Source organism: Neoarius graeffei, chromosome 4, assembly GCF_027579695.1.
Source record: "Neoarius graeffei isolate fNeoGra1 chromosome 4, fNeoGra1.pri, whole genome shotgun sequence".
In the NCBI taxonomy this organism is placed as follows: Eukaryota; Metazoa; Chordata; class Actinopteri; order Siluriformes; family Ariidae; genus Neoarius; species Neoarius graeffei.
This window is the reverse complement of record NC_083572.1, coordinates 112,828,237-112,846,771: the sequence shown is the minus strand read 5'-3', so window position 1 is coordinate 112,846,771 and position 18,535 is coordinate 112,828,237. Positions and strand designations below refer to the sequence as shown.

The 18,535-nt window shown below is 39.6% G+C and overlaps 2 protein-coding genes across 2 annotated transcripts; one reads left to right on the top strand and one right to left on the bottom strand.

Annotated features, from left to right (window-relative positions):
- Positions 1-813: 813 nt before the first annotated feature.
- On the bottom strand, positions 814-7,219 carry LOC132885503 (serine protease 27-like). Its single transcript, XM_060920219.1, has 7 exons — positions 7,122-7,219; positions 3,223-3,243; positions 2,920-3,091; positions 2,444-2,712; positions 1,946-2,091; positions 1,630-1,805; positions 814-1,515 (listed from the first exon to the last, which is right to left on the bottom strand). Exons 1-7 carry the CDS (start codon positions 7,168-7,170, stop codon positions 1,509-1,511), a joined length of 840 nt encoding a protein of 279 aa, XP_060776202.1. The 5' UTR covers positions 7,171-7,219; the 3' UTR covers positions 814-1,508.
- Positions 7,220-14,793: 7,574 nt separating this feature from the next.
- On the top strand, positions 14,794-18,193 carry LOC132885498 (serine protease 27-like). The gene is made up of 7 exons (XM_060920213.1): positions 14,794-14,872; positions 15,190-15,210; positions 15,319-15,490; positions 15,604-15,872; positions 17,151-17,290; positions 17,443-17,618; positions 17,730-18,193. Exons 1-7 carry the CDS (start codon positions 14,824-14,826, stop codon positions 17,779-17,781), a joined length of 879 nt encoding a protein of 292 aa, XP_060776196.1. The 5' UTR covers positions 14,794-14,823; the 3' UTR covers positions 17,782-18,193.
- Positions 18,194-18,535: the final 342 nt, after the last annotated feature.

The following is an 18,535-nucleotide window of genomic DNA, read 5'->3' as shown; positions in this document are numbered from 1 at the left end:
CACATTTAGCCTGAGAACCTGTTTTGTTTTTTTTTAATTCGATGTCAAGTGTCTACCAACAGAGGGAAAGAAGAACACACCAGAGTTAGAGTAAATATAGATCTGTTCCAGACCTTCCCGTAAATAAATACATTCAGCAAATACTCCTCTGAAGCCAAGTGTTAAGATTGATCTCTAATTACATGAGGAGATGGTGTGTTAGATACAAGTTAAAGGATGTTTTTTTGTCATTAATTTCTTATTTAGTATCCTTTTTTGTTAAAGATAACAAACTAATGAATTTTGCAGATTTTTTTTTTCTTGAGGAGTATTTTTGCTTCAGTTCTCATCTCAAACACTATAACAGTATTGAAAAATAAATCTTTTTAGTGGGCAGCACGGTGGTGTAGTGATTAGCATGGTCGCCTCACAGCAAGAAGGTCCTGGGTTCGAGCCCAGTGGCTGATGGGGGCCTTCTGTGCGGAGTTTGCATGTTCTCCCCGTGTCTGTGTGGGTTTCCTCCGGGTGCTCCGGTTTCCCCCACAGTCCAAAGACATGCAGGTGAGGCTAATTGGTGGCTCTAAATTGACTGTAGGTGTGAATGTGAGTGTGAATGGTTGTGTGTCAGCCCTGTGATGACCTGGTGATGTCCAGGGTGAACCCCACCTCTCACCCATAGTTGGCTGGGGCAGACTCCAGCTTGCCCATGACCCTGTACAGGATAAGCACTTACAAATAACAGACAGATAATCTTTTTAGTGATCTTGTTTGTGGTCACTGGTTGAACAAGACATTCAGGTGTATCATGTGTCATGTATGGGAGGCAAAGACGGATGCAAATGCAGATATTTTATTACATGACATACAAGCAAACTCATCAACAACATGAAAACAAGAATCATAAACATGGACATTGGATATAAAACAAAGGTCATACAGGTCATAAGCAAAACTGTGGCATGTGCACACAACAAACACAACAATTACAACAGAAGCTTGACAGTGAGATACTAAAACTAGAAGTTAAATGGTGGTGTTAAAAAAGTATAATGAGATACAGGTGAGAGTAATTACTGACATGTGACATGCTGGTCAGTAGTAGTAGTTCAGTGCCCATTGGCACTACCATGACCGAATATAAGCCAGGGTACCATACATACTGTATCTGCATGCTTCACAGGAAATCACGGAAGGTTTAGTGCAGAGTCATGAGAGCAAACAACAGCTACAGTGTAGCCAAGCTAATGTCAGTACATCACGTACAATACTTCATGAAGCAATTTTTTAAAATCTAATCTTAAAATGATTATTACAACAGCCATCCTAATTACAAAACAACCTCATATGCATATGTGTGTGTGTGTATAAAATTCTTTTTAAATTTATGAAACTGATTACTGTAAAAATATATATAGATCTGTATTGTAAAATATATAGACATCTCATGAAAAATAATAAACACTGTTAATAAATTGAAATGCTTTCATTCCTCCTGATCCATCAGTACTGTCACCAGTCATCGCATTGTGTTAGTACCTGGCAAGATAAAAGATCATGTTATGAACAAGATTTACTGAACAGTTGTTAAAGCCAGTCAATGACTCCTTGCCTGATTTTGTGATATATATTCATGAGCAAATAATGTCTTACTTGATAAAACCAGGTAGATTTTTGTTGATGACGCTGGAGATCCACTTCTGGTACTGGGACACCTGAGTATACACACCAGGTAATCTGGAATTTCCACAACCCTTACCCCAGCTAGTGATACCAGCCTGAATCCAGACTGCACCACGCTTTGTCACCAAGGGTCCTCCAGAATCCCCCTTTCAAAAGAGAAATAACTTTTGCTGTTTTTGATTGTTAAGTACTATACACAATTCTATTATGTGTTCGCACAAGAAGTTTGAGCCAGGTTGTATTATTCACATATTTGTTCATATTGTATCTGTGACTCTGTTTGTACCTGGCAGGTGTCCTGGCGTCCACTGAGATTACCAGCACACATCATATTTGGGGTAATGGATCCAAATCCATGTAGAAGATCACAAAGCAGTGAATAGATCGTGGACACCATTGCCTCCTGCAGCACACCAGGAGATGGCAGTGGCACTACACAAACCAACACAAACACATCTTAAGAAATAAATAAAAATATACCTCACATGAACCGCTAGAATCCAACTATGTCACTATTTGCTCAGCTTTCTCCAGGCTGACACCTTGCTTTACACCTTGCTTTATGTTCATAGAGAGCAACTATTCACAACCCTGAAGATCTGCCCAGTGAGGAATTTGCCTAAGAAGTACACTATGGATGTCAACTCAAGTCAAGTTTTTTTGTACAGCGCTTTAAACAATAGACATGTTAAAACGTGTTTTAACATGTCTATTGTTAAAAGTTTATTGTACATGTGTTTATTGTACATGGAGCTATGCATTTGTGCCTGTGTATGTATTTTACCTCCAGATGCAATGCTTCCCCAGCCTGTGATCCAGCACTTGGTATCGTGTGGAAAATTGCTGCCTTCACCTGCCAGGCACACAGGTATGATGTAGTCCGTGAAGGTGACAGACGAGTTCAGAAGCAGAAGGGCAATGTCATTGTCTTGGGTTGCACTGTTGTATTTGGGGTGAAGGATCACCTGTTTAACACCTCTTGCAATTTGATTGGGATTCAAGCCACTTAGAGTCTGTTTCCCCAAATACACAGTCAGGTCAGAAGTCTTGGTGCTGGTGGGATAAAGAATGAAATAAAAACATTTAGTCAGTTATTTCAGTGAAACTTAAAAAAGTTATAAAATGTGTTACGTAAATTATGAAATTGAAATGTGATGAAAATTTATATATGGAATTTACATATTTCAATAAAGCTACTTTGTGACAATATCCATTTTAAAAAGTGTTATACAAATACATTTGAATGGAATTGAATTTAACCTGGAGAAACAGTGGGCTGCTGTCAGGACCCAGTCTTTGTTGATGAGGGATCCTCCACAGAAATGGCCACCAGTATAAGCAGGACTCTGTAAACTAACCTGCCATGGCCACGTCCCATCTGACGCACTCTGTCCACCCACAATACGGGTGTTAAAAGGTGCATGACCACAAACTGAGAGAAGAGAAACATCAGTTACAAACCCAATGTCATTAAATGCCATCAGAATCTGATGGAGCAGAACAGAGGAAAAGAAATGCCAACAGCAAACAGTGGGAGTGATTAAGATTAAGAGAAGAACCTACCATTGAGCTGGGAAAGGGAACCTGAAATGAGAGAAAGAATATGTGTCACAAAATACAATGCAGACTCTGTTGTTATAGAATCCATGGTTTGTATTCAGAGTTTAGTTTTGCACACACTGTAAAAAAAGAATAGTTGAGAATACTTGAAATTTCAAGGCAACAGTCTGCATTAAGAATTTTATGTTTTGCCAATGATGTGCCCATGATAATCCAAACTATGATAAAACTGTTATCTTTATTAAGAATTCTTAATTAAGTCAATTTTCAATTCCTCATTCTGCCAACATAGATTTCTCTTTTTGCTGAACAGTGGCATTCACAGTAGTACAAAAAGGCAATTGAGGTTATCAGACTTTTTTGAGGGGCTTTTTTCACCTTTATTTGGATAGGACAGTGTAAAGACAGGAAATGAGCGGGAAGGGATCGGGAAATGACCTTGGGTCGGAATCGAACCCGGGTCCCCGGATTTATGGTATGGTGCCTTATCCACCTGAGCCACACCCACGATGTGGGTTTTAAAAACTTTATTTCAATATTGAAGTTTTGTAATTGTGTAGAACAATGAAAAAAGGCATGTATAGTTTAATGATAAATTGTGATAACTTCAGGGGCATTGTGGCTCAGGTGGATAAGGCGCCATACCATAAATCTGGGGACCTGGGTTCGGTTCCAATCCGAGATCATTTCCCCATCCCTCCCTTTCTCTCTCTCTCCTGCTCATTTCCTGTCTCTATGCTGTCCTATCCAAATAGAGGTGAAAAAATCTTTAAAAAAAAAATTGCGATAACCTCAATTGCCTTTTTGCACTACTGTGAATGCCACTGTTCAGCAAAAAGAGAAATCTATGTTGGCAGAATGAGGAATTGAAAATTGACTTAATTAAGAATTCTTAATAAAGATAACAGTTTTATCATAGTTTGGATTATCATGGGCACATCATTGGCAAAACATAAAATTCTTAATGCAGACGGTTGCCTTGAAATTTCAAGTATTCTCAACTATTTTTTTTACAGTGCATATAATGAGGATTTAAAACTGAACGTGTGCATATTGATAGTCAGAGCTCAGACATAAATAAAGAATTAAGTCCTATTCAGAAGAGCTGTGCATGCAGGACCGAATTTGCCTAAAACAGTACTGTGTATCAATTAATGCTTGATTCTGACCTTGCACTTGAACTTTAGTATTTGTTCTTGTTCGACATCATCTTCAAGTGAGACTGCCTTTCGATTTCATAAAATCTGTAAAATTTAGTTCCCTCTGAAATGTGGTGATTGTGATATCTGTTTATTTCTGAAATATCTCACAAAATATCAGGCCACTCTGTGGCTGGGAAGTTATTTCATTTGAGGAGATTAAAGCAAATAATGTGCATGAAATCGCTTGCACTGCACAGTTAAGCAGACAGAGGAAGTCCGTGTGCGCATGCGCAGGTTTACCTTCTTCCTCTTCTTTTGGGTTTTACAGCAGCTGGCATCCACAGTGTTGCATTACTGCCATCTACAGGTTTCCCTTTGAGCGTGCACTGACAGTTCCATCATTCTGTCGCTAAACGAACAGCTGATCACACCGAAGTGCTCGCTGAGCGCCCATATTTATTAGTTTGGTTCTGCGTTTCCTTTCCTTCGCAACATAACATGTTTTCTTCTCGCTTTCTTTCTGTTACTGTAGTCAGTCTTTCACATTTCATTCGCACACTCACGTCCTCCATTTTTCTCTCCTGTTTCAAATCTGTATCCCACAATGAATGGGGAAAGCCCACCACGTGATGCATGATGTAGTATCTTGAATAATTCAATAATTATAAAAATCTTGAATAATAATTATTCAAGATTTTTATAATTGTGGCCCCGCCCCTAGAACCGCCCCAAGATGAATTGGGTCATGGTGAAGCAGGAAAAAATAGTGGAGAATTTAGGGCCATGTGGGCCTAAATTCAATAATTGTTCTATTAAAAAAGGCAAATAAAATTGGAAGTCTGTGAATCGAACTCAGTAGCTTTCGGTCCATGAAACAAAAATAATTGGGTGTCGGGGAAAGTTCTTTTTATGATCTACACTTGAAAAATCTGTAAGGCAGTCTCCCTTTCAGTGAAGAGCAGCATTAAATCCAGTGCTGCTGTCTGAACTAATTGGATATTTAATTAATTAGTTTGTTAATTAATTAGTTAATTTGTTAATTGATTAAATAACTCATTCATTGAAAATATTAACAAAAGGTATTTTTCCTGCATGGTTATCAAGGAGAAGACCCTTAATCAGATACACTGTAAATTTTTCATAGATAAATTGCAAATTGGCTTAATGCAAGCTGTGAAGCAGATGAAAGCTCAGTCATTTCTTTCCAAGAGCATTCATCAAATTGACCAAAACATTTGCATTAGTTTATTAATTCAGTTCAAAACAGCTAAATAAAAGTGATTAAATAGCTTAAAACGCACACACACACACACACACACATGATTCATGACTTTTATTTCATATCTTATGGGTTCGTTAAGTTGAGTCTACAATTATTGGTCAGCACGCAATATAATAAAATAAAAGGCGACAGTATGTACAGTAACAGGTAACAGGATGTGATTTGATCAAGTGCTATTGTATATAGTGCTGAATAATGAGTATGGTATCCATACTGTTTGGTGAAATCAAATTTGCAGTGACTAATGTGATAATTAGAACTGGTTATGGAAAGTTTGATGATACACTCCTCACACCCGTAATATCATGCAGCCTACAAACATGACCGGCAAAAACTCCAAATCTCATCAATCACATTCATGTTCACCTGATTGCTGATCAGTCACCTGGACTCAATTACACACAAAATAAAAGCTCTCATTTCTATTTATTAATTATGAGGTATACGCTCAGTGTTACATTACTGGTCACTATAAAGCCTTTCAACTTGTCATAGTCTACCTGGTTTATGATGTTCTTTATAGTCTTTTGGTTCCATGATTATAGTCTACTAGCAGGTTCCCTGGCGTTGCCCTGGTTTTGCAAAATTCTGGGTTGACCTCAGACTTCTATGTCAAATTTGGTGAAGATCCATTGAGAAATGGTGACATTAACCCAAGACAAACAAAAACCCAAACATGCACCACCCAGGGGCCCACCGGGGACCCCCTGAGGCCCCTATATGGAATTTCTGAGTTCTGCCAAATTGTGACTATATCCTGTGCCTATGTGCCAAGTTTAGTGAAGATCTGTTGAGGGTTTATGTTGATAAATGTAATGTGAAAGTCATTGAGGGAGGGAGTGGGTGGCTGTTGTGCCCCCCAGGGACCTCCCTGGGATGCATACATGAATTTTCTTTATATATGCAAAATTGAGGGTCATCCCTGGACCTACTTGTCAAATTTGGTGAAAATCCGTTGAGAAATGACGACGTTAGCTCAAGACAAAAAGAAAAAAACAACCTTTGCCACTAAGTATATAGATGCCTAGTTCATGTTGTTTGCTGATTGCCTGACCATAGCCAGTTTACTGTTTATGATTTTGCCTGACAATTTGGATATGTTGTTGAGCTTTAATAATAGAGCTCTCTTACCCTACGCTTGCGTCTGTATCTGCCGCCATGGAACAACTCTGACAATTCATGCAACAGTGTTTTTCTCTTAAAGAGTTTTGCCTTCAATTTGCCATCATAGTACATCAACAACACAAACGAGCAAAAAAACAAAACAACAAAAAAAAACATTGACATATTTGCCAAAAGAGGTGAACTTGTTGCCAGAAGGTTACTAGACAATCGTCATTACTGGAAAACTGTGGTGCCACCCACTGATGAAGATGTTTGCCAGGATATATGTCATATATATTTGCCATGATACCATCATAGTAAAAATAAACATAAAATCATTTATCCATGAATACTGATAGTTGCAAATGTCTTACCTTTTACATGCATGACCAGGGCCACGACCACACACTGAAATCTCAGCATATTTGCATTCAGCTCTGTCTCTCTGTATGTAAGTGTGTAAGCAGGTGTCCTTGTGCTCTCTCAGCTCTTGCTTATATCTGCCCAGTGTTGCCACGCCTAACAATCTTATTGATCTAGATTTTTATATCACTCATGAAATAACCTTACGACTACCACATCTCTTACATATCCAGTTAAATTACATTCCAGGTTGAAAAACCCAACCAGGAAATCTATTTTTTTAAATTGTACTTCTTCCGCCATTATAATACAACAAAATTCAAAATAAATAAAAGCAGCGAAATTGCAACAAACCTTAGCTTGTGGAAATATGCCAGGTTCTCTTTGATATATACATGTGTGGCTCATGTAAGCGAGCACCTCGTTCAAGAACTACTGGAAAACAACTGGGGCATTAACCAGGCTATGTAATAACTAGGTAATAATAATAATAATAATAATAATAATAATAATAATAATAATTTAAATTTATATAGCGCCTTTCAAAAAAACCAAGGACGCTTTACAATTATAGACAAGGAAAGAAAAACAAATAAAAAAATAAATAAATAAATAAATAAATAAATAAAAAAGTCCACCAAGTAGGGGTCAGGATGTAATTCCCGTGGTGTAGCATCCACAGTCCCACCAAAAGGCGCACGAAAACAAGTCCCACATCTCCAGCACCGCTGCCGTGATGCCGTCAGCAACATCACTCGAACACCACGCCGTGGATCCACAAAGTGAGCAGAGAACCTCCGCCACGCAGAGCGCTGGTGTGTCCCAAACCGCCTGCACAGCCGCCGCGACACCACCAAGCAACATCGCTCAGAACATCATGCCAAGCGTTAAAGCGCAGAGTGCTGGACAACCACGATGTTAAAATGAGCAGCGAGCTCACTGCAGTCCACAGCTGGGAGTGCAGGCATCGCCCACGGCGAACCAAGGCCTGGAGGGAACCGATGCCCAAATTAGGTCCGGAGCTACACCACAACCAGGTCTGGAGCTACACCACCACCAGGTAAAGTTGTTCTGATTTGGCTGGCACCAAAGGCAGGAGATAATGCAATTCTTTTTTAGTACTATTCATGGTAATTGCTTAAGTCCCACATTCTTTTTCTCTAGAAATAAAATTCCAACTGACACTAGTGATTTGGATGTCTGAACGAACCCTTGCCTGAGGAAAACTATAAATACTACTCCACAACATGATTCTTTTTGACAGACAAGGGGTAAATCTGAGAATGCGAAGTGACAGCAGCAGATCAATTACACAATCCCAGGTTCTGAGCAGGGAGAGTTTGGTGATACCATCCTTAGTAAAGACCACCAGCAGGTCATGGTACTTTGCCAGGCTCTCTGTGGAGGTGGGTCAAAATTCAAACCCACTCCTCTACAAAACTTTGTGCAGCTTGGTGACCAGCTCATGATCTCCCTTCTTGACTTTTAGTGATGTTTCTACAACCATGGGAGAATTAGAATGACAGAATGTCCATGTGAATCAATGAGAGAGAGAGTGAAAAAGACTCAGGACAATTAGTTTCAGTATATACATGAAAAGATTGGGTTTAAACTTTCTGAATCTCTTTGTGCTATTAATTCACATGGATATTCTGTCCTCCTAGTTGTCTCATTTACATCCAAAGCAACATATAATGTGTAGAGAACACAACCAGGATTCAGGATCTCACTCCAGGGCACAACAGTGAGAGCTTCGTGGTGCTGGGATTTGAACTCATGACCTTCTTATTTGTAACTGAAGGCCTTAAATTGCTGAGCAACACTTTCCAGTTGACAAAGCGAGTGTGAATCTACCACCATAGGAAAATACCAAGACTGGCTGGCAATATTTCGTGAGGGCTGTGCTAGCAAACTCCTCTAGCTCATACCCTGGTAGGTCATACCCTATTGACCTGATTTACCCATTGATTGTCTGGAGAAGTACATCCATGAGGCCCTTTGGATGGACTTCATACTGCCATCCATGTCACCACTGACAGCTAGACGTTTCCTTGGGGAGAAAAAGGACAGGAAATATAGCTATAGTTAATCCATGAAATTACAGGGATTACTCCCTGAACGTTCACATGAATTCATTCCAGATGGGTTTTTCATTCATGTTATAATGTTGCTTCTTAGGTAACATTCCACAATATAGTAAAGCAATCAATTACAATTTTATTTGTTTTAACATTTTAATTTTTATTATTAATTTATAACAATTACATTTTAATTATTGCATTTAAACATTTATTTTCTAAAATGTAGCACTGGAATAGTCATACACTGTAGTAAATTTAACATAAGGTGTAGAAATTTTCTCCTTTTGTAGTTTAGGAAGCAACAATTTTAAAATCTTAACATCGAGTTCCTGCTTATATTATTCTGCTATGCAGATGGAATTTGTCATGATAATTGCATATACTGTAAAGTATGTCGACCATACATGCCGTAATTGTTCCAGTTATACGAAACTTGTTTTCTCAAAGACGAGGAAGACATTCCAGTGATGTTGTGGATCATTAAAAAAACACGTGTTTGTATTTCTCCTCCCCCAGTCTGCCTGGAACACTTACTTTCTATTTGATGAATTTAAAAACAGCCAAAAAATTAATTGTGGCACATGCAAATGTTTGGATCCCCTTCCCACTTTTGTACACTTTGTTGTTGTTGTTGCTGTTGTTAAAGTATTAACTCATTCATTATGACTCATGAGGGAAGTTCACATGCTGTAATTATCTCAGTAATACAAAGCTGTAATTGTTCTCACTGTATGAGAAACCACAGAATTTCTCAACCTGATGTTCGTTACGTCATATCCTTAAGTAGTATTTATTTTGGTCTGTTCTGATCAATCAGTATTTTCACATTTGTTTGCATTAAAGAGTTTCTCCTTTTCACAGATTGTGTTCCTGCACCTTTTAAACACCCATACCACAGGTGTACAGAACACATCAGAGGATAGCTAGGGCCGTGGGGTGGCACAGTGGTGTAGTGGTTAGCACTGTCACCTTACAGCAAGAAAGTTATGGGTTTTAGCCCAGTGGCCGACAGGGGCCTTTCTGTGTGGAGTTTGCATGTTCTCCCCGTGTCTGTGCGGGTTTCCTCCAGGTGCTCCGGTTTCCCCCACAGTCCAAAGACATGCGGTTAGGTTAACACGGGGCCGCCTTGGGCTGTAGTGCCCTTCAGCAAGGCACCTAACCCCCAACTGCACCCTGGGTACTGTAGCATAGCTGCCCACTGCTCTGGCTATGTGTGTGTGCTCATTGCTCACTGGTGTGTGCATGTGTGTGTTCACTGCTTTAGATGGGTTAAATGCAGAGGAGGAATTTCACTGTACTCAAGTGTATGTGTGATAAATAAAGTTGTCCTTTTGTTCTTCTTCTTTACAAAGCCCTTCAAAATATGGCAGCCATTTCTTTGAACAGCTTTAATTGTTTCTTTCTTCAAGTGTAATTGTAATTAACTAATTCAGTTATTTATTTAAACAGGAACAGTGCACAATAAAATATTATCCTTGCATAAAACAAGGAGAGATGCATTGTACCAGGTTTTAGCAAATATTGCTATTTTCCACCCCTAGTGCTTGAACAGGTCATGCAATTGGATATCCAAACACTTGGATATTATTTTGTAACCTTTTTTCCTGTCATGTGCATGCCCATACTTTTATCTATTTCTTTAAAATGCTCTTTGGTCTTCATTTTCATGGCGTTAGAGCCGGCCCGTGGCATAGGCAATATAGGCAAATGCTAAGGGCGCTGCGTCCATCCAGGGGCGCAGAAACGGGGGGAGAAAAATTATGACTTCCACTGTTCCGAAAACGAGTCAGCATTATAATGTCTTAGCCGAATTTAATTGTACAGCAAAGCATGTAGTCAGGGTGCGATTTGTCAAAAAAGTGTGGTGGGGTGGGGTGGGGTGGTGGTTGTTAATCATGAAACAATAAGCGCTCAACAGTGGTTCGCCCTGTCTATAGTGTGTCTTCGGGCGCACAAGTGCGCATCCGCGGCTATTCTCTGTTTTGACCATGTAATAGCCTAAATGCAAAGTGTGCCCAGGGGCGCCAAGGGCGACCAAAACCCCACCAAAAAGGAGGGATGGAGTTATTGAATGGAGATGTTACCAAGTGCATCAGTGGTGTACAGTGTTTTCAACCACTGGGCTGCTGAACTCTAGTACCGCGGAACCAGGCTCGGACTGGTAATCTGTGATTTTGGGCATTATCCCGGTGGGCCGCTGTACCTCAGACGTGCTTTGGGCGGCCCTCACAAGTTAACACCGGCCCTGCGTAGCAATTACAAGTGACTACTAGTAATAGAAAATCCGCTATTACGTTTTCTACTAAGCACATCATGATTTTTGAGCAGAGCATGCAGTTTATATACCCCTTACTTTTGATACACATCTTTGTCATGGTGGGCATGTGGCGTAATTTTATTTTTCTTCTTTTAACTGTAAAATCCTTACAACAAACTAAAACAAACTAAACTAAAAACTTTGTTGAAGCCAAACTACGATGTTCGTTTTGTATTTGGTGGATTTCTGTTCGAAGATTTTGCAAAAATGTGTAGCGGTGCATGATGGGGTAGGAATCTTTCACTGACTTCACCCGAAACTGGAAGTAAACAAACCCTGTGCCATATTGGAAGACCAACAAACTCGTGATTAGGGGGAAATAACGGCGGCACACGGTATGTGAACCCACGAGGCACTTGGTTCATCAAAAACCTACAATGGTAAACGTTTGTGCTGTGTTAGGGTGTTCCAACAAAGCTGATGGGAAAGGTGAAAAGAAGTCTTTCTACAGAATACCAGCTGTGATTGAGACACAAGGGGAGCAAACCAAGAAGCTTTCTGCCAGGAGACAGAGAGAGGATTTAGCTGCTTTATGCAGAGCGGATCTGAATACTTCAAATCTACAACAGTACAGAATATGTTCAGACCATTTTGTTACTGGTAAGTCACTAGGCTAGAGTGTTGTAGAACATTTTTTTTAAATGTTTACTGAATAAAAACATCCTTAATTTTATCACATTTATGTTATATATTTCATTTCTTTCTTTTGTTTTAATTTTCCTCCCTCCATCCCTCTTTGGATTTTAAATATAGTTTTTCCCCCCATGTCCAAATAATTCAAATATATATAAATAAAAACAGATAAGTAGTAAATTAAAAATAAATTATGAAATAAAAAAATCCATTCTCCCTTGCCCCGAGTCTTATCATATGGGTCAAACCCATCAATCACAGCCAGTTTCTCCACATACCGTGCCCTTTCTGCAGATGGTAATGTACTCACATAACCAGAATTATCAGCCATCGTGTCACTTTACTCTCGCTCGTACTTTGTTTTATATTGTGAGTATGTATGTATGCATGTACTTGGTCTTCCAATATGGCGCCCTAACACAATCTCGCGGTATGGTGACGTCACGCGGTAGCCCTCTATAAATAATGGAAAGAGGTGGCAAAAAGAGAAAAGGGGTAGCGGAGAAGATTCGCGACAAAAAGCAGAAAGCTCTTCAAGCTGACGCTTCCAAGTGTTTTAAAATAGATCATTTGTTTGCTGTGGCCAGTAGTGCTACTACTAGTGTTGCTGCTAGTGTTCCCGACGTCCCTACTACAAGTTCAACTGGCAAAAATAAGGACAACGTTACTGGAGAGGTCAGTACAGGCTCAAAGCCAAGTGATGTGTATGTTGGGTTGGACTCGGACTCGGAGGATTCCGTGGCCAGTGAGCAGGTCGAGGGAAAGGACGCACAGGAGATTACAGAACCCGAAGTTGTTCATCATGCTCAGATTCATGCTAGCACTTCCAGTGTTAACGTTCCTTCAGAGAGGATTACGTCTGAGGCTGAGCCTGCTATGGACTATTTCAGCCGCCCTAACCAAAACGACTGTCTCCTGTAAGGTAAGGTAAAGTAAACACACACACACACACATAAATTCTCCCAATGAGAATTTATCACGTCGATGGGACAACGTTAATTTTAATCCCACACACACACACACATTTTGGAGACACAAAAGCTTGTGTGCTTGTGCTTTGTAATATGTTCAAGGTGAAATTGAAATGACAGTGAAAGTGTGCTTTCATGGTGTTTAGATGTCTGGTATTTGTTCACTGGGGGTTCGGTGTGGACGGGTGGGTGGATGTGTGAGTGCGTGTTTGGGGGTGGTTTTGTCGGGCCAATAGTGGGCTGGTCCAGAGGAAAAATGCCAGGGCCGAAATTTGTTCCCAGTCCGACCCTGGACTTGAGTATTGGGGAAAGTGGAGTTACCCCTTAATCACCATTGTTCCCAGGTCCGCTCTGACCCAAAGTGGTAGCACCTGCTTGGGTTCCAGCTATGGGTTAAATAGTACATCACCAATAAGGCGCTGGCAGCAGGGCATTTTTCAGTACAATGTGGCAGATGAACCCAACAGGGTCAGTGGCACACCACCAGAGCCACTCAAACGGCCAATGGATGGCATCATTCAGCAAGTCAGTTGTCACTGTGGGGCAACTTCCATACCCATCAGGTCTATGGCACTTTTGTGCACCACTTGACATCAGGTCTGGAGGTCCAGAAAGACAACACAATGGGGGCACGACATCATTTGTCTTAACTTACTTTGCAAGGTGCTTCATTAGGAGAGGAGAATAGTATGCAAGTGCTCACAAAGCCAGACATTTCATGGTGGCTCAGCCGGGCCATTCGTGCCGCCACTGCAGGTGACTCTGTCGCTCTGGTGTGGGTCTTGCAGCCTATCTGCGTTTCTGCGCATCCTAATGACGCGGTCATCATTGCTAGCAATGTACAGCTGACGACGACGACAACTGCTCTGGTTCCTCTTGTCTTCTGGACCTGCCAGATTTATCCTGATGTTCTTTTCCACTTCACTTCTGCAGTTGTTATTCACCTTCTGCTGGTCTGGATGGTCCCACAGGAGTACCCTAAAGATTTGCACTCCCCAAACACAGTTTATGGCCCTTTCTGCAATAGATAATGTACCTGATACTGTACGCAGATACTGTAGATTTGTACCAAAAACTGCTACTGTAATCAGAAAGATTGTCCTATGCTCTTCCCAGGACTCATACATCCTTTCAACACACTTGGTACTCTTCGGTTTTACTCTTCTACACTTGTACATAAACTGTAATTATTTATCTGGGGTCAATCAAAAGAGGAAGGGGTCCTTTTTGTGGTCCTCTTAAAGTTCCTCTCAAAATTTCTTTGTCATGCTGTCTCATGGAGTTTTTCTTCACCTCTGCCATTTCTGGCATGTTATCTAGAGATCAGAGTCAACACCTGGACTTCTATAACGCTGATTTGTAACAATGTCTACTGTTAAAAGTATTATACAAATAAAATTTAACTATAATGCTACACTATATTGTATTCAGCAGGAGGTGTTGAGTTTTTCCCCATTATAGTTGAGGAAGTGTTTTGCTATAACCTCATTCCATGTTTTGTTATTTTGTTTTGTCAATCACATGCCATTCCTTTCATGAAGATAATTGCATGCTATGCGCTTCAACAGGATTATGTTGTTGTGGGTGATTTCCAATGATATAGGTCTGACACATCAGACCAATGGAAGACTGAGTAGTTATAAAAGCATGTCAAGGAAGAACAAGAACACTTTCCAAGTGACACAGACAAGACAGAGGGCTGAATGCAAATATGCTGAGATTTCAGTGTGTGGTTTTGGCCTTGGTCTTATATTTAACAGGTAAGGTATTATTACTTTTAGCTGATAAATGTTTCTCTATTTATTTTTGCTTATTTGCTTGAGTAAAGTAGATCAGAGTACAGGAAAGCAAAGTATTAAATTATGTTGCCAGCAAAATGTAATTCAAATGAATTTTAAACAGATTCAAAACTTTCGTGTCTTACTAATGAGAAAGGGCATTCTTTACAAGTTATCTGATCACCAACTTACTAAATATTGATGGATTTTATAGTGACATTGTATGTATTCATTGTAATTTACAACAGCATCAGAGTCACATTTTGTAACATATTCTTTGTGATCCTTTCACACGACAGGTTGTCTTTCACAACTCAATGGTAAGTACTTATCTTAATCTTAAGCCATGTTAAGTTCTGTTCTGTTCTACTCAATCATTGAAAAGAAAAAAAAATACACATGTGTAATTGAGTTTTTCCTTTTCTCAGTATGTGGTCGTGCACCTTTTAATACCCGTATTGTGGGTGGACATGATGCTTCAGAAGGGTCATGGCCATGGCAGGTTAGTTTACAGAGGCCTGGTAAACGTGGTGGCCATTTCTGTGGAGGATCCCTCATCAACAAAGACTGGGTTCTGACATCAGCCCGCTGTTTCTCCAGGTTAAATTCACACACATTTCTGCACATAACACTGCACTGACACAACTCAAAGAGCTGACGGAACAAATAACCGAACATCTTTCTTTCTTTCTTTCTTTCTTTCTTTCTTTCAGGAAAAGAAATTCTGCTGTGATTGTGTATTTGGGGAAACAGACTTTGAATGGCTCCAATCCCAATCAGATTACTAGACGTATTAAAAAGGTGATTCTTCACCCCAACTACAACAGCACAACCAAAAACAATGACATTGCGCTTCTGCGTCTGCAAGCTTCTGTCACCTTCTCAGACTACATCAGACCAGTGTGCCTAGCTGGACAAGGCAGCAGTTTTTTTGATGGCACCATAAGCTGGATCACAGGCTGGGGAAGCATTAACTTGCCAGGTAAACTACAGACACAAAAACATGGATCTGTGCATATGAAATATAATGAATGTGTTCTCTTTAGAGTAACACCAAAAGTCATCAGTAACTGACCATGAGTAGTGTCTGAGAGAAAACATTCTGGAGTGTTTGAATTGGGAAGTGTTTAGGCAATACTTAAACAGCCTACAGGTCCTAACAAGCTGACCATTAAATCATAAATGTAACATGTCTGGGGCTGGAACAACTGTATATCAGAAGAGGTTTCCATGCATTTCTCTATCTGGCCTGTCTCCTCCTAATTTCCAAAGCTTATGAGTTGGAGTATTGCAAATAGTTGCTTTCTGTGGTCCAGCAGTCAGTTGCACCAGTAGAACATAAGTCCAGTGAGGCTATACCACTGTACATTGTATGTTTGAAATGGAAATAATTATATTACACTAAAAAATGATTGGAAGCATAGTAATGTAGATGGTAGCATTGCTGCCTCACAGCTCCAAGGTTCCCAGTTCAATCCTGAGCTCTGGGGAAGCCATAGCCTAATGCTTAGAGAAGCAACTTTGGGACCAAAAGGTTGCTGGTTCAAATCCCTGGACCAGGCACCTAACCCCAACTGCTCCTTATGCTGCTCTGTGTATGTTGTACATTGCTCTGGATAAGAGTGTCGTCTAAATGAAATGCATTCCAAAATCATGTAGGTAGGTGGCCTGGCTACTCTAAATTTCCCCTTGGTGTAAATGACTGTGTGTGTGCATGGTGTCCTGTGACGGGCTGGTGTCTTGTCTTGAGTGAATTCTCCAACTATAAACCTAGGATATTAATTTCATGACCCTGACCAGAATAAAGCATTACCAAAGAGGAACAAATTAATGAATTGAATTCTTGGGAAAAAAAAACAAAATATGGCCATTAACACTTTCCTGTGTCTTGTCTCAATCATGTGTGTAGTGTTTCCTCTTTATGCCAGATTGTGTTATAGATTTGAAAACATTTTCATCTTTGATATCTTTATATATGACTGGTTGTGAAGAATTTTAAGTGTCTGTGGTGCAACTGGTATTCCCTATTGTTCTAGTTTAAACAAACTCCTCTAAAGGCATGGTTTTTGGTCTGATTTTAATCCCAGACTTGCAATCAAACTGTCTCAGCTGATCTCTGAAACTAAGTTTTGGGTTTGGGAAGTCAGAAGTGGGCTCCATTAGGCTGTTGTAACTACACAAATGCATACAGACAGATATGAATATAAGCTGATACCTTTTTTATAGATAATGATGTTTATGTGTGATTGTTTGTGTGTAGTTCCTTCATCTGGTGTACTTCAAGAGACAATGGCGCCGATTGTTAATCCATATCTTTGTGATTATCTAATGGGTCCTGGATCCATTACCGCAAACATGATCTGTGCTGGTTATCTACATGGAGGCCCAGATACCTGCCAGGTACACACAACATTGTGGAATATGAACAAATATCTGAATAATATAACCCTGATCAACCTTCTTGTGTGAATGCATAATAGAATTGTGTGTGGCCCTTTGCATCATGTCTACAAAACACAGATTACAACAAAACTTCTTTTCTCTTTTGAAAGGGGGATTTTGGTGGTCCGATGGTGACTAAGCTGGGTGCGGCCTGGATTCAGACTGGTATCACTAGCTGGGATAAGGGCTGTGCTCAGCATAGCTCACCTGGTGTGTATACTCTGGTGTCTCAGTACCAGATTTGGATATCCAGCATCATCAAAGAAAACCTTCCTGGATTTGTCAGGTAAATTATTTGGTCATGATTATATATAATAAATTCAGGTCATGAGTCACTGACTGGCTTTAACAGCAATCCACTAAATCTTGGTCATAATGTGTTCTTGTGTCTTGGCAGGTATGAACATGGTGGACTGACTGGTAGAAGGACTGATGGATCAAGAAGATAGATCGATTTATTTGAGTGATTTACTTTATTGATCGCAAGCTAGGAAATTGTCTTGCTGCAGCAGCAAGTTATCAGACATGTGAAAGGAAAAACATAAAATAGATTTTTTTTTTAAAATCCCAAGAACAAGGCGACTTTACAATATACAGATAAAAAGTAACAACTTTATATATATAATATATATAAAGTGTGTGTGTGTGTGTGTGTGTGTGTGTGTGTGTGTGTGTGTGCACTTTGTACATGTGAATGTGCATTAATAGTGCTAAAAACAAGAACTGTGATAAATGAAGATAAAAAATGTGCAAGAGTGGCAGTATTGAAAGCATTTTCATTTAACAACAGCATTTGAGATTTTTTTTTTACTACAGCTGTGTATATTTATTATTTTTATTTTTTCATTGGAGTTGAACAAAACTTTTGATGTATATTATATTTAAGAATGTATCTTATATTTAAGAAGTTTTGTAATTATTATATAATTTGTGTATTTAACATAATTAAATTTCAAGCACATGAATGAATGTCTCAGTTGCTGTGTCTTTATTTCAGTTGTGGACTTATTTGGGATAAATTAAATTTTGCCTCAAGCAGATCCATTTCTAAAGCTTTTTACTGCAATAAAAGTATGACTGCCTTTGTGGATTAAGACTTTGTAAAAGGGCAAAAGGACATGTCTACCACAGGGCTGTGCTCCCAGTCAGCCAACATTTGTGAACAGATATGAGGGGAGAGATCAAACAAAGAACAATTACAAA